The sequence below is a fragment of the Thamnophis sirtalis genome, unplaced genomic scaffold, assembly GCF_051295495.1.
Source record: "Thamnophis sirtalis isolate CommonGarterSnake01/CBP01778 unplaced genomic scaffold, rThaSir2_p1.2 scaffold_14, whole genome shotgun sequence".
Classification (NCBI taxonomy): Eukaryota; Metazoa; Chordata; class Lepidosauria; order Squamata; family Natricidae; genus Thamnophis; species Thamnophis sirtalis.
The window spans coordinates 18,243,636-18,257,517 of record NW_028261394.1 but is presented as its reverse complement, the minus strand read 5'-3'; the positions used below and the strand labels follow the sequence as shown (position 1 = coordinate 18,257,517).

The following is a 13,882-nucleotide window of genomic DNA, read 5'->3' as shown; positions in this document are numbered from 1 at the left end:
CTCCCACAACTTCCGAAGGCAACTTCTGTTCCATGGGTTGAATGTTCTCAGTGTCAGAAAATTCCTCCTTATTTCCAGGTTGAATCTCTCCTTGGTCAGTTTCCATCCATTATTCCTTGTCTGATGGCCCTGGACTCTGAGAGGACATCAGAATGGTTCTCAACCAGAGAGAATTCCCCACTCCCAAGACCCTTCAGCTTCTGACAAGGGAACATCAAAGAACAGCACCTCATCTCAGATATGCCACATAGAATAACGGAAGAGTCATCTAGTCCAACCCCCTGTTCGAGCAGGAGACCCTATACATTGCAGAGAAGTGGCTGTCCAGTCTCTCCTTAAAAGCCTCCAGTGATGGAGCACCCAGAATTTCTGAAGCCAATCCCTTCCATTGGTCAATTGTCTATTGGTTAATTGTTGTTGATATCAGGGTGGGATTCTCGTTTCTTTCCCATGTTAGAGGCCTGAGCTGAGATCGAGCCCAGCAAGGAAGGAAAGAGAAAAGGAAATTGGAGGAGCCTTTTTCCAATGCTCTCCCCACAAGGACTTTGGAGGGAAATAAAGAATGATTTATAGAAGGAAATAAGGTAATGAAGACCTTCAGAGACCAACTGCTCAAATTATTTCCAACCTCTGACCCCTCAGTGAGAACAGTTAATTGCTGGAACTAACCAAGGAGAGAAGCCACCTAGATCTATGGAGAAATTTCCATACAGCAACATCAATTAACCAACAAAACAGCTGGTCTCCAGAAGTTGTGGGCCCACCATCATTGAAGGTTTTCAAGCAGAGACTGGACAGCCATTTGTCTGAAATGATAGAGGGTCTCCTACTTGAGCAGAGGGTTGGACTAGAACAGTGTTTTTCAACCTTTTTTGTGCAAAGGCACACTTTTTTCATCACGAAAAAAATCACAAGGCACACCACCATTAGAAAATGTTTAAAAAAATTAACTCTGTGCCTATATTGAGTGTATATTGGGTGTTTTTCCCACAGCACACCTTACACTATGTCACGGCACACTAGTGTGCCGCGGCACAGTGGTTGAAAAACACTGGACTAGAAGACCTCCAAGGTCCCTTCCAACCCTCTTATTCTATGTTCTGTGTTCAAAATTACATGCATAGTAAATCAAACAGTACTCCAAGTGGCCAAAGGAAGCTTGGATCTCTAAAAGAAATTGCATGTGAAGATTTTGGTTTTGCCCCTGGTAGCATCTTCACCTTCATTTCTCATTAATATTTCTGATATACAGTAGTGACCATCTCAATATACTGGCCCAGCACTAACAGTAGGAGTAGCTTCATTACACAATTTCAGTATTCCAGTGTTTGAAATTTAAATTAAATTATTTTTTTACTTTATTGTCATTGTACGTATGTACACAGTATATCCATACAACGAAATTCATGTAACACCCAGAGATCAGGCCCAACACACATGACAGTCGTCCCCCCCTCACACTCTCACCCGCCAAAAATTCCCCAGCTCTTTTGAGGGGCTGCCACAAATAAGAGGGGGGTCAACTAATTTTCCAAAGACAGGACAAGAAGCAATGGAGAGAAACTAATCAAGGAGAGAAACAACTTGGAATTAAGGAGAATCTTTCTAACAGTGAGACCAATCAACTAGTGGAACAGCTTACTTCCAGAAGTTGTGGGTGCACCATCGTTGAAGGTTTTCAAGAAGAGACTGGACATCCATTTATCTGGAATGGTAGAGGGTCTCCTGCTTGAGCAGTGGGTTGGAGTAGAAGACCTCCAAGGTTCCTTCCAACTCTTTTGTTTCTGCATTCCTCCAAAATAGCTCTGGGTACTGTCCAACCGCCCTTCCCGTGGAGGTGCTCAGCTCAGGGTTTTTCTCTGTAGCCCTCAAACTCAGGATCTGCTCTATTTTCAAACCAAGCTTTTCTTCTGCTGACTTCTCCTCCGTCATCCTCCTCCCCCCATGGGATCCTGTCCTGTTCAATTTTGAGAGCGTTTGCCCATAGACTCCTAAGCCCCTTCCCATCGTTTCTTTCCAACATTCCGCAGAGTTGGAAAGAATAAAAATGCAGAGGGTTATTATATTCGGCTAATAATAAATTAGGAAATGTTTTCTTGCAAAGTAAATGGTGTGTTACCCAAAAGACAATTAAAAGCACTTCTGGAGTAGCAATGAAGCAAGGGCATTTCCCCCTCTTCGTGCTCTTTGTAAGTGGATGATCCAGATGGATCCACAAATGTATAAAACGTCCAATGTGCCAATATTCAAAAAGTCCTCAGTCAACCGTGGCAGGTTTCAGGCCTCCTTTTTCTGCTTCCAGTGGAAATCTGGGCCCTTGTCCCAAAAGAGGAAGTTTTTCTAGGAACTGCCAGCAGAAGGGACTGTTGCGGATCAAGCAGTGAAGAGATCCAAAAAACAATCTGTTGTGAGACAGACAGAGGGAGGGAAATGACTTCTCCCATACTTTGTGGCTGCTCTTCCGGCGAAGAGCTGTAGGGGCCCAATCACTCACTGTCTATATCCCACAGACCCCGGACTATGCTACTGAATGGAGCCTAGAAGCCATTAAGCATTTTAAGTTATGTTTTAATTCTTGTTTCTTTTTCCCATTTGTTTATTGATTCGATTGTGTCACAAATTCATTTCAATTGCCCCCCCCCCCCGTATTGGAAAGATGACCATTAGATTAATAAGAATAAAGAAGAAGAATGAAAGGAAGTTTGCTTCATTTCAATATTCAGTGGAAGAACTTTGCAAAAACTAAATCTAAAAAAAAGTCTTTTTTTTAATAGTTAAAGAAACTGTTACTTCTAAATGAATTTATACATATGACCAAAACGGATTTCTTCCCAAGAGGCAGATTAGAGACAACATGCAAATTGTACTAAATACACTAGAGTACTATGAAGCCAACCCAGAGAAGCAAATGGTGTTGCTATTCCTGGATGCGCAAAAGGCCTTTGACAATGTGAACTGGCAATTCATGATAATGCAATTACAAATGATGAAGTTTGGTGTGGGGTTTATTAATATGACCGGGAGAATTTGGCAGTTAAGAAATGCCTTAAAGGTTTTTTTTAAAAGTTGGCTATGCCCACCCAAGTCATATGATTCCCCCCACCAAGCCACAGAACTAGTAGGGAAACATTTTTAATTTCACCACTGGTTTATAGCTACCAATTCTAATAAACGCATGAAGGATGGGGGTTGTTTTCTGTATATTAATGCATTGCTTTTATCTTTTATTATTTAGAGGCTTCCTGTTGACATGCTTGGCTTAAAATCCATTTCATTTGCATTCCTTCTCAAAATGTGTGTTTTCTCCCCTCTCTCTTTCTTTAAGACCTATGAACAGAACGAATGGGTCATTCACTTAGCAGGGAAAATCTTGGCGAACGAGAAGGAAACTTTGTCTCTTCTGGCCTTCAACCCATTTGAGGACAAGGCACCACCCAAGTAAGTTCAGTTTAAAGGGCATCTTTTAAATGTTTACTAAACGTTTATTAATAAAGAGTAAAAGAAGCAAAGGAAGGGGAAAAAACCAGGGAAAAAGCAAAAGCACAGAAAGAAAGGATAAAAAAAAATGGAAAGAGAAGCTTCCAGCTTCCTTTGAAGCAAATATAAATAGATTTACAAAAGCATCTCTTATCTGTGATTACAAAAAAGCTTGCTCTTTTCTATTATTTTTCTTTTTCTAATCATGAAACCACAAAAGGATAAGTTCATTTTTTTTCCATTTTGTACAAAAAGCCTATAAGGGATTTCCAGGCAGCAATAAATATCTTTCCCCCCCCCCCCCCCGATCAAACAAGTCAATTCAGCCGTTTCCGCAAATTCCATCATCTTCACCAATGATTCCTCCGTTGTGGGCCTTCTCAAACCTTTCCATTTTTGAGCAGATTAGTGTCACAGCAGTTGTCATACTAAAAAAAAAAAAAGTTTCTTGACTTTTTTCTAGTCCACTAATCCCAGAAGAAAGGTGTCTGGTTTCAGTTGTACTTTAACTTTTAAAATCTTCAGAATTCATGCATGTGTTTGTCTCCCGAATTTTGGGTGTTTTTTTTTACATGTTCAACAAACAAAATGCCCCGTCATGCTGTTCTCTTTTCCAACAAAGATTCAAAGTATTTCATTCATTCTAGACAGCTTCTCTGGTGACCAACGAGGGGCATCTTCTGATCAGCCACACAGTGAAATCTTTTTTGTGACAATGCTGTTACACGGATATCTTCTAGGCAAACCCTTGCTCGGATCATAAAACATGGAATAACAGAGTTGGAAGGGACCTCGGGGGTCTTCTAGTCCAACCCCCTACTTGGCAGGAGACCCTACACCATTTCTGACCGATGGCAGCCCAATCTCTTCTTGAAAGCCTCCATTGAGAAAGCTCCCACAACTTCTGAAGGCAACTTCTGTTCCATTGGTTGATTGCTCTCACTGTTAGGAATGTTCTCCTTATTTCCAGGTTGAATCTCTCCTTGTTCAGGTTCCATCCATGATTCCTCCTTTGGCCTTTCAGTGCTTTGGAAAATAGTTTTGACCCCCTTGTCATTGTAGGAGCCCCTCAAATATTGGGACACTGCTCTCATGTCATTGTTAGTCCTTTTCATTAAACTAGACATAGCCAATTCCTGCAACTGTTCTTCATATGTTTTAGCCTCCAGGCTCATAATCATCCTTGTTGCTCTTCTCTGCACATTTTTTCCAGAGTCTCAACATCTTTTTTGTATTGTGGTGAGCAGAACTGGATGCAGTATTCCAAGGGTGGTCTTTCTAAGGCTTTGTAAAGTTTGTCCATGTGACGTGGCTGAATTGGGGTTAACAGAATAACAGAGTTGGAAGGGACCTTGTAGGTCATCTAGTCCAACACACACACACACACACACAAAAACACACACACACACACTCAAGTAGGAGACCCTACACCATTTCTGACAGGTGGCAGTCCAGTCTCTTCTTGAAAGCTTACAGGGATGAAGCTCCCCCAACTTCCGAAGGCAACTTCTGTTCCATGGGTTGATTGTTCTCACTGTCAGAAAATTCCTCCTTATTTCCAGGTTGACTCTCTCCTTGGTCAGTTTCCATCTGTTATTCCTTGTCTGGCCTTCAGGTGCTTTGGAAAATAGCTTGACCCCCTCCTCTCTGTGGCAGCCCCTCAAATATTGGAAGGCTGCTATCCTGCCTCCCGTGGTCCTTCTCTTCACTAGACTAGCCAGGCCCAGTTCCTGCCCCTGGAATGCTTTTCCTCTTGCCCTCACAGACATACATGCACACATGTGCACACACCAAAGGAAGACTTGCAAAGGAGGGAACACATTTGTGGGGCTGAATTTGTTCCCCAATACTTTTCCCTCTGGGCTTGGCGTTTCGTAAAGCTCAGCTCCCCCGTGTGGCTTCTCTGACGGTTAATCTCGAGAAGAATTAAAGAGTTGGAGAGCCAAGTTGACTGGGATTCTCTGGACACTTGAAAATGAAATTCAATTGCGGTGTGGGTTATTGCTGCCGTGCAAGTACAGTAAAAGAGAAAATGAAAAGCAGATGACTGGCTCGCTTTTGGAAAAAGAAAAAGGTTAAAACATGAGGTCATGGGTGGGAGTAATCTAATTGAGTGTGAAACTTGACTTGGGCAGAGGGACATTTGCAAAACATCCAGGCACAAGATATTCGGTCTGGCTCAAGGTTCATAAAGCATTTAGTCCACATAAATCTGACAAGACTCCTCATTTGGGCTGCAAGAATTATTAATTCACTTATTATTTAGCCACATGGTGGGTATAAGGTTTTGTTCAAGTGTGAAAGGACAATTCAGAAATTGTGTGCGCTCCATCATTGAATGTTTTTAAGAAGAGACTAGACAGTCACTTATATGAAATAGTATAGGTTCTCTTGCTTGAGCAGAGGGGTGGACTAGAAGACCTCCAAAGTCCTTCCATATTCTGTTCTTCCTTCCAACTGTTATTCTTTGTTCTATCTTCTAAGGGAAGGGAAGAACCAGAAAGGCAGAATTCTCCATTCTACTATTCTATTCTATTCTATTCTTTCTTATTGCAGGATTTGGTATGTCTAGTCTAGAGAAAAGAAGACTAGGAGTGACATGATAGCAGTCTTCCAATATTTGAGGGGTTGCCACAAAGGGTTCCACCACAAATGCGCGAACGACAAAAGTGCGCTGACAGAAGCGCGCTGACAGAAGCGCGCTGTAACATAACCCTAAACCTAACCCTAAACCTAACCCTAAATCTTACCTTAACTTAAATCGCGCTTCTGTCGGCGCGCTGTTGTCGGCGCGCTTTTGACATCGCGGTTTTAGCGCCGCAGTTTCGTCGGCGCGCTTTTGACGTTCGCGCTTATGCCATGGCCACAAAGAAGAGAGAGTCATATTATTGTCCAAAGCACCAAAGAGCAGGACAATAAGCAATAGATGGAAATTAATGCAGGAGAGAAGCAACCAAGAACTAAGGAGAATTTTTCTGACAGTGAGACCAATCAACCCATGGAATAGAAGTTGCCTTCGGAAGTTGTGGGAGCTTCATCACTGGAGGCTTTCAGGAAGAGATTGGACTGCCATTTGTCAGAAATGGTGTAGGGTCTCCTGCTTGGGTGGGCGCATGGGGTTGGACAAGGTCCCTTCCAACTCTGTTAATCCAATCTAATCTAGTCTGGGAAGATGGGTTTTGAATAAGAGGGATCCCTGCTTCAAAGGTCTTCCTGCCCTGTTTGTGCAATGGAACTCTTCAAGGCCTCTGCATGGAAATTGGCCCATTATAACCTTCTGCTGTTCCAGATCAACAGAAGAGAACACGGCTCTTCTTGTTCATGAATTAAGTAGGGTTGAAGCATCTACAAAAAAAGGGCAAGTGACATCATACATATCTTGACGTTGTCATGCAAGGGACGCCTACTACGTCATTTGCGTCATTGTCACTTCTTCTGGACAACTGGTGATCACAACCACACAGGCAGGTTGGAGAGATGTTGCATTTTGCTGAGTTGGGGGTGCTTGTTTTTACTCGGCCTTGCAAAAAAAAAAGTGTCAGTGAATAATCCATGGATAATTTTAGGGGAATCGGAGATTGTTCCAAACCATAGTTTATGGTTTGGCTTACTCTTTGCAATTGTAGCTCTGTACAGTGTGTAATGGATTTGCAGATCCCTTGCAGTTAAAAGTACAAGGCAAGGACATCTTAAAAAGGAAAGGAAACATATAACAACGGTATTTTTAAAAAAAATCATTTGGCTCGATCAGCAAATCAGGTCTTAAAGTAGATTGGGCCTTAACGTGATATTTGGGAATAGGATTATTTTGAAATGTTTAGATCGTCTTTGCTTCAACAGCCAGTGATCTGGAATGGCCTAAAAGTCAGTTCACACAATATGCTACACCAGAGAAATGCAGTTTAATAGCTCAGGGTTATTGGAAGCCACCATTTTCTTAGCATGTTGTGTGAAGGCCACTAAGTTAAATCAGGATGGAAGGTTGCCTTCCATCCTTCTGAGGTGGGTAAAATGAGGAGCCAGATTGTTGGGGAAAGAGGCTGACTCTGTAAACTGCTTAGGTAAAGGTTCCCCACACATGAGTGCTAGTCATTCCCAACTCTAGGGGGGTGGTGTTCATCTCTGGTTCAAAGCCGAAGAGCCAGCGCTGTCCGAAGATGTCTCCGTGGTCATGTGGCCGGCATGACTAAATGCCAAAGGAACACGGAACGCTGTTTCCTTCCCACCAAAGTGGTTCCTATTTTTCTACTTGCATTTTTTACAGACTTTCGAACTGCTAGGTTGGCAGAAGCTGGGACAAGTAATGGGAGCTCACTCCGTTATGTGGCGCTAGGGATTTGAACAGCCAAACTGCCAACCTTTCTGATCGACAAGCTGAGCGTCTTAGCCACTGAGCCACCGTGTCCCTATAAACCGCTTAGAGTGGACTGTAAAAGCACTATGAAGCTATATATATATAGTATGTATGTATGTATGTATGTATGTATGTATGTATGTATGTATGTATATATGTATGTGTATATGTATGCATATGCACATACATACATACATACATACATACATACATACATACATACATACATACACACTTTATTTACAGTCACAGACCAAAACACGAGTACTACACGGTATATAAGCAGTATATAAGTCTAAGTGCTATTGTTCTATAGCAGCCCCCAGGCTCTGCCAACTCTCGTTTAGAGTGCCAGTTTGGCCTAGTGGTTCAGGCCTCGGGGTGGAAACAGGAGACTGGGAGTTCTAGTTCCACCTGAGGCACACACCCGGTTAGGTGACCTTGGGACCAGCCGCTTTCTCTCTGCCCTCGGAAGGAGACGGCAAGGAAGCCCTTCTGAAATCTTGCCAAGGACATTGCAGAAACTTGTCCAGGCAGCTGCAAGGGTCAAAGAACCAATTCTAACACACAGAAAAAGAGACGCTGCCTCGTTTAGGGTTTTGCATGTTGTGTGTGTGTGTGTGTGTGTGTGGCCAACTACAAATTGCCCTGTGCAACTTGATCCTCCTTGACAATGTTTGAGGTTTCCTAGGCTCACACACTCCCTCTCCCACTGTTATTTCGTCGATCAGAAAAAGCCCCAACCTCTGCATAGGCAAACATTGTGCCCACCCTGCTTGTCTCCCAATCCGTGTGTGTGTGTGTGTGTGTGTGTGTGTGCGCACGCTTGGCTTTTCCCTCCAAAACACCCCATCTGTTCCAGAGAGAGGCAGCTGCCTCTTCCACAACTGTTTTCACCTGTCTGGAAGGTTTAGCCTCCAGCCACAACAGCTTAGAGGTGCTGCCTCTTTGCAAGCCTTCCCAGTTGGAAGATGTCACCGGGGGCTGATGGCCGGGGGGGGGGGGGGGGCTCTCGGCAGTGCAGCTGTCCTGGCCTGGAGGAGGAAGCGCGGGAAGGTCTAGGCTGGGCGGAAAGACGGTTTTGGCAGAGAGAAGGTGAACCTGCTCCTCCATGACAGAAAGGAATCAGGAGGCTGCAAAAGGAACAATACTTTTCCTTTCTTTTTCCTTTTCCTTTCCTTTTTTTCCTTTTCCTTTAACTTTTACCTTTATGCTTTGCTTTATGCTTTGCTTTGCTTTGCTTTATTTTATTTTTCTTCTTGTTGTTCTTTTCTTTCAAATTAGGTGAGACCTGGCTCAAAAACAGTAACTCTGAGAGGGACCTTGGAGTCTTAGTGGATGATCTCTTGAATATGAGCTAACAGTGTATGGCAGCAGCCAAAGAAGCTAATACACCCCTGGGTTGTATAAACACAGCCATAGACTCAAAATCATGTGAAGCGTTAGTACTGCTTTACAAAAACCCTAGTAAGACCATACCTGGAATACTGCAACCTCTTTTGGTCATCACACTACCAAAAAAAAGATGTTGAGACCTTGGAAAAAGTTCAGAGAAAAGCAGCTAAGATGATCAAAGGCCTGGAGACTAAAACGTATGAAGAACGGCTGTAGGATTTGGGTCTGGTTAAGTCTAAAGAAAAAAGAATTAGGGGTGACATGATAGCAGTATTCCAGTATTTGAGGGGCTGCCATGAAGAAGAGGGGGTCGGCCTATTTTCCAAAGTGCCAGAAGGCAGGACAAGAAACAATGATTGGAAACTAACCAAAGAGAGAAACAACCTGGAATTAAGGAGAAACTTCCTAACAGTGAGAACAATTAACCAGTGGAACAGAACTTGCCTCCAGAAATCATGGTTTCTCCATCACTGGAGATTTTTAAGAAGAGACTGGACAGTCACGTATCTGAAATGGTATAGGGTTTCCTGCTTGAGCAGGGGGCTGGACTAGAAGACCTCCAAGGTCCCTTCCAGTTTCTACTCTACTCCACTCTTTGCTTTCAGCCTTCCTCCACGGAGGCAGAAGTTGTCCCAATTCCTCCCACCCTTCCTCCATTTTGACTTTTTCTCCAGAGATGTCCACATATTTTTTTTTAAAAAGGCACAATACAGGTAGTTCTTAACTTACAACCATAATTGAGTCCCAAATTTCTGTTGTTAAGTGAATTTTGCCCCATTGTATGACCTTTCTCGCCACAGTTGTTAAGTTAGTAAGACGATTATGAAGAGAATCTGCTTCCCCATGGATTTTGCTTGTCAGAGGTCACCAAAGGGGGAGAAGTGACCCAGGGACACTGCAATTGTCATAAATGGATCAGTTGCCGAGCATCTGAATTTGATCACAATTTTCATGGGGGTGTTGCAACAGTCATAAGTGTGAAAAACAGTCATAACTCACTGTTTTTAGTGGTGTTGTAACTTTGAGTGGTCACTAAATGAATTGTCGTAAGTGGAGAACTACCTGCATTATCTCAAGTTCGCACCCACCATCTGTGGGACAGGTGGAGTGGTGCGGTGGCCTAGAGATGGAGCTCTCGCCTCTCCATCAGGAGGCTGTGAGTTCGATCCTAGGTAGAGGCAGATAATTCTCACAATGAGATTATATCTGATGAACAAAACTCTGCATTAGCGACAGGAAGGGCATCCGGCCAGTAAACACTTTGCTAGCTCCATTCAGTTGCCCAGATTCCACCTTGCAAGGGATAATGGGGTCATTAAAAGAAGATGATCTTGTTCTGACCTAGGCTTCCTGATACAGTAAACTGCACAAAATTAAGTCCTGAAACCCTCTTTTGATTTCAAAGGCTGTGAATTATATTCATTCACAGCCCATAATGAGTCCCAAATAGTTTGTAAAGAGTCCAACAGTAGGCTGTCCAAGTCTTTTGGGATAAGGCTGATAAGCACCCACCTTTATCTTCCTTGAAACGCTTCCAAAGACCTAATTGGCATCTAGCTTGGCAAGGCCACATGGAGCAAAGAGTCCAAACGTATTTTCAGAAGGTAAACTGACCAGCATGAACCAAGTTGCTTCCTGCAAAGGCTCACGTGCCTTTGCTTCTCCTTTATGTCCTATGGGAGCGGCCAATCACCTCCAAGCCTTACTCCCAAGTCGTCCCTTTTGTCTTAACTGTTCTTGCCTTCTGGCAGCTCTGCACATGCGCGCACTGGGAATAGGGGAGCCTGTTTCTCTGCCTCTCTGCTGTCCGACTCTGGAGGCTCCGGAGGCAGCACATAATTCCCAGATGGACCTGGCCCCCTCTCTGCCTTTAACGCAGAGCCCTCGTCCGAGCCTTCCCCAGATTCCAAGACTGGCCCATGTTCCTCCCCATCCTCCTCACTGTCCAACTCTGCTGCCAGCTCTGCAGGCCACCGGCGGACCTCAACAGATCAACAGGGCAGATCAGGTTGAATTGTTCCTCCAAGGACTGATCTTGTAAAAGCAGAGAGAAAATACAATTTGCTGTGTTTTGCTGAAGGAGGAGCAGACCTTGATTCCCATTGCAATGTTTCTGCTTCTTGCAGGTGGGTTCGGGGAGAGCATTTCAGGTACAAGTTCAGCCGGCCAGGTGGACAGCACGCCCAGCAGCAGAAATGGTGGATCCGTAAAAGGCTTGGACCCTACTTCCCGCCCATCAACCTTGAAGGACTGAAGAAGTTTTTCAAGGCTCGAAACTGGCCAGACCCAAAGCAGAGTTGACCAAACGAATTACACATACACGCGCCCACACACGCATGCACGCACACATTTTGTCTTTAGCCCTCCTTTGGGTTGTGTGAATTCTCTGTTGTCAATACTTTGCAGCAGGACTACCCCTAGCACTCGCTGAAGACACCCCCCCCCCTCAGGCCAGGGATAAAAACATTGGTGGTTTTTTTTTTTACAATTAGGGGAGTTGTGGCCGAAATGGGTACTCAAAGCATCACTTGGAAAGGAATGGAAAACATGGAAAAGCTGGGTCCATGAGTACCATACTTTTCGGACTATAAGATGCACCGGAGTATAAGACACACCATGATTTTGAAGAGGTAATTTTTTTAAAAAAAAATTGCACTCTGCAAGCCTCCCAAATCCTCTGCACACCTCATTTTGTGCACAAAAAAAGGGGGCCTTCAGAGCTTTGCGAGGCTCTTAGAGTGCTCCTGGACACTAGGGGGGTTAAAAACGAGCAAAAGAATGCCCCATTTTTCACAAAAGAAAAGGGCATGCAGAGGCTGTGGGAGGCTCGTAGAGTGCTCCTGGGGGCTGGGGAGGGCAAAAACAAACAAAAAATGAGACATTTTTTGCTCCTTTTTACCCCCTCCCCTGCCCCCAAGAGCACTCTATAAGCCTCCCAAAGCCTATGCATGCCCTGTTTTTTGCTCATTTTTGCCCCAGCCCCTAGGAGCACTTTGCAGGCCTCTCGAACTCTCTGCATGCCCTGTTTTTCACAAAAAATGAGGCGTGCAGAGGGTTTGGGAAGCCTGCATAGTGCAAAAACTTTTTTTAATTTACCTCTTCAAAATATTGGTGCGTCTTATAGTCCAAAAAGTACAGTAAATGAAAGTAAGTGCTGTCCAAGACCCAACAATTTATTCCCCTCCCATCAAATTTTGGAAGAATGAGATCCTCCCCCCCCCCTTATAAAAATTAGGTTTCAGAAGCCTGCATTCAGGGATCCCAAAGGCTGTTGGTTCCACTGGTTTCTGCTTGAAGTCCGCTTCAATAGGTCAATGATCCTTCAAGCGCCAGCAAACCTTTTGTACATAGATGCAAAATTGAAATGAAATTGGGGGGGGGGGGAGGCTGAAACCTCCTGAGATTTCACGGGGTTGCCTAAAGGTCTAGTGAGATGTTGCTCAGCTCAGGGATTTTGGCCAAGCGACTTTGCACACAGCTACAAGAGAAGTTAATTCCTGTTTAAGGTAGACTTTAATTTCATTTTTAGGTCCTTAGGCGCCACCTAGTGTTGATTCGGTTATATCAGTAGGACCGTAACTACAGTAGGAGGGTGAGGAGATACGTATTTCTTCTCTTCCCCCTCCTTTCCGTCTCTTATTTTTTCCCTCTGATGCCTTTTCCCCTCTTTCTCCAAAACAGCCTGTGGGGAGGCCAGGCAGCTCCCACCAAAATCCTGAATCATCCCTTGCAAAAGGCAACTTAAATCCAGTTGAGGGCTGCTGGTTGACCAATTAATGCTTGGTTTGTGAATACGTTTTGCCCACAGACCACTGGGGATTTGTTAGTGTTTTTATTTGGCATCTGCTTATATTTGTACAAGACCAATTCTTGGGAAACTTAAGACAAACCAACTTTTTTTAAAAAAATTCTTCATTCAAGAACAAGCAACATTAGAATATACCCTTAATGTCTAGAGTTCAAACTCACAGAATATGCTTTAAAAAAAACCTCTTCTACTTTTAACTTACTATCCACCAGTGATCAAAATTAGAAGGAATTTGTCCCAAGAACTATGTGCATTCTGCCCATAATGCATTTTTAGATGCAATGGGGTAGGTGATTCTCCTTACAAGGGGACTAATGGAACACAAGGATCAATCCCACCTAAAATCTTCATATCCAGAAAATCTGTTTCACATGGGGGGAAAAAACCAAGCTATCATTCTTTTCTAATAAAATTTCCTTCTGATTAATACACATTCAACTTTATTAAACTGAAACAAGCGAGAAGGTCAGCTCTATAAAATGTTTAACCAAAGCTATTTGTCTTCGTTGCTTCATTGAAATTGCAGGCAGGAAATTCTGTCTACAGGAACAAAGAAGAATGGATGGCAATTAATTGGCCAGTGACTTCTAACCCGTGCAACTTCCAACTTCAAGAGAATTCAATCCACAAAGACGTTCTCCCTTATTGCCCTGTTTTTGAGGGATTATTTTTATATTAAAAATGAAGGGTGGTCTCCTCCTCTTCCTCCCCCCCCCCCCACTATGTCAGGGTCCACTTAAAGGGCCTTTTGTTTGATTTCTCATTTTGCTAATTTGGTGTTCGTTGCATAGAGCCATTTCCCATTTCCAGATCATGTCACTCCAGGGTGGGCTTTTTCCAACTGGAGT

The 13,882-nt window shown here is 43.7% G+C and overlaps 1 protein-coding gene across 1 annotated transcript in view; it reads left to right on the top strand.

The window, feature by feature from the left end:
• LOC106556645 (lipase maturation factor 1-like) overlaps window positions 1-13,457 on the top strand; it is a 122,879-nt gene extending 109,422 nt beyond the window's left edge. Inside the window, exons 7-8 of the mRNA XM_087728566.1 lie at window positions 3,326-3,438; window positions 11,353-13,457. Of these exons, the coding sequence (XP_087584692.1) occupies window positions 3,326-3,438; window positions 11,353-11,527 (288 nt within the window). The 3' untranslated portion in view covers window positions 11,528-13,457. The remainder of the gene's footprint in view (window positions 1-3,325; window positions 3,439-11,352) is intronic.
• The last annotated feature ends 425 nt before the right edge of the window (window positions 13,458-13,882 follow it).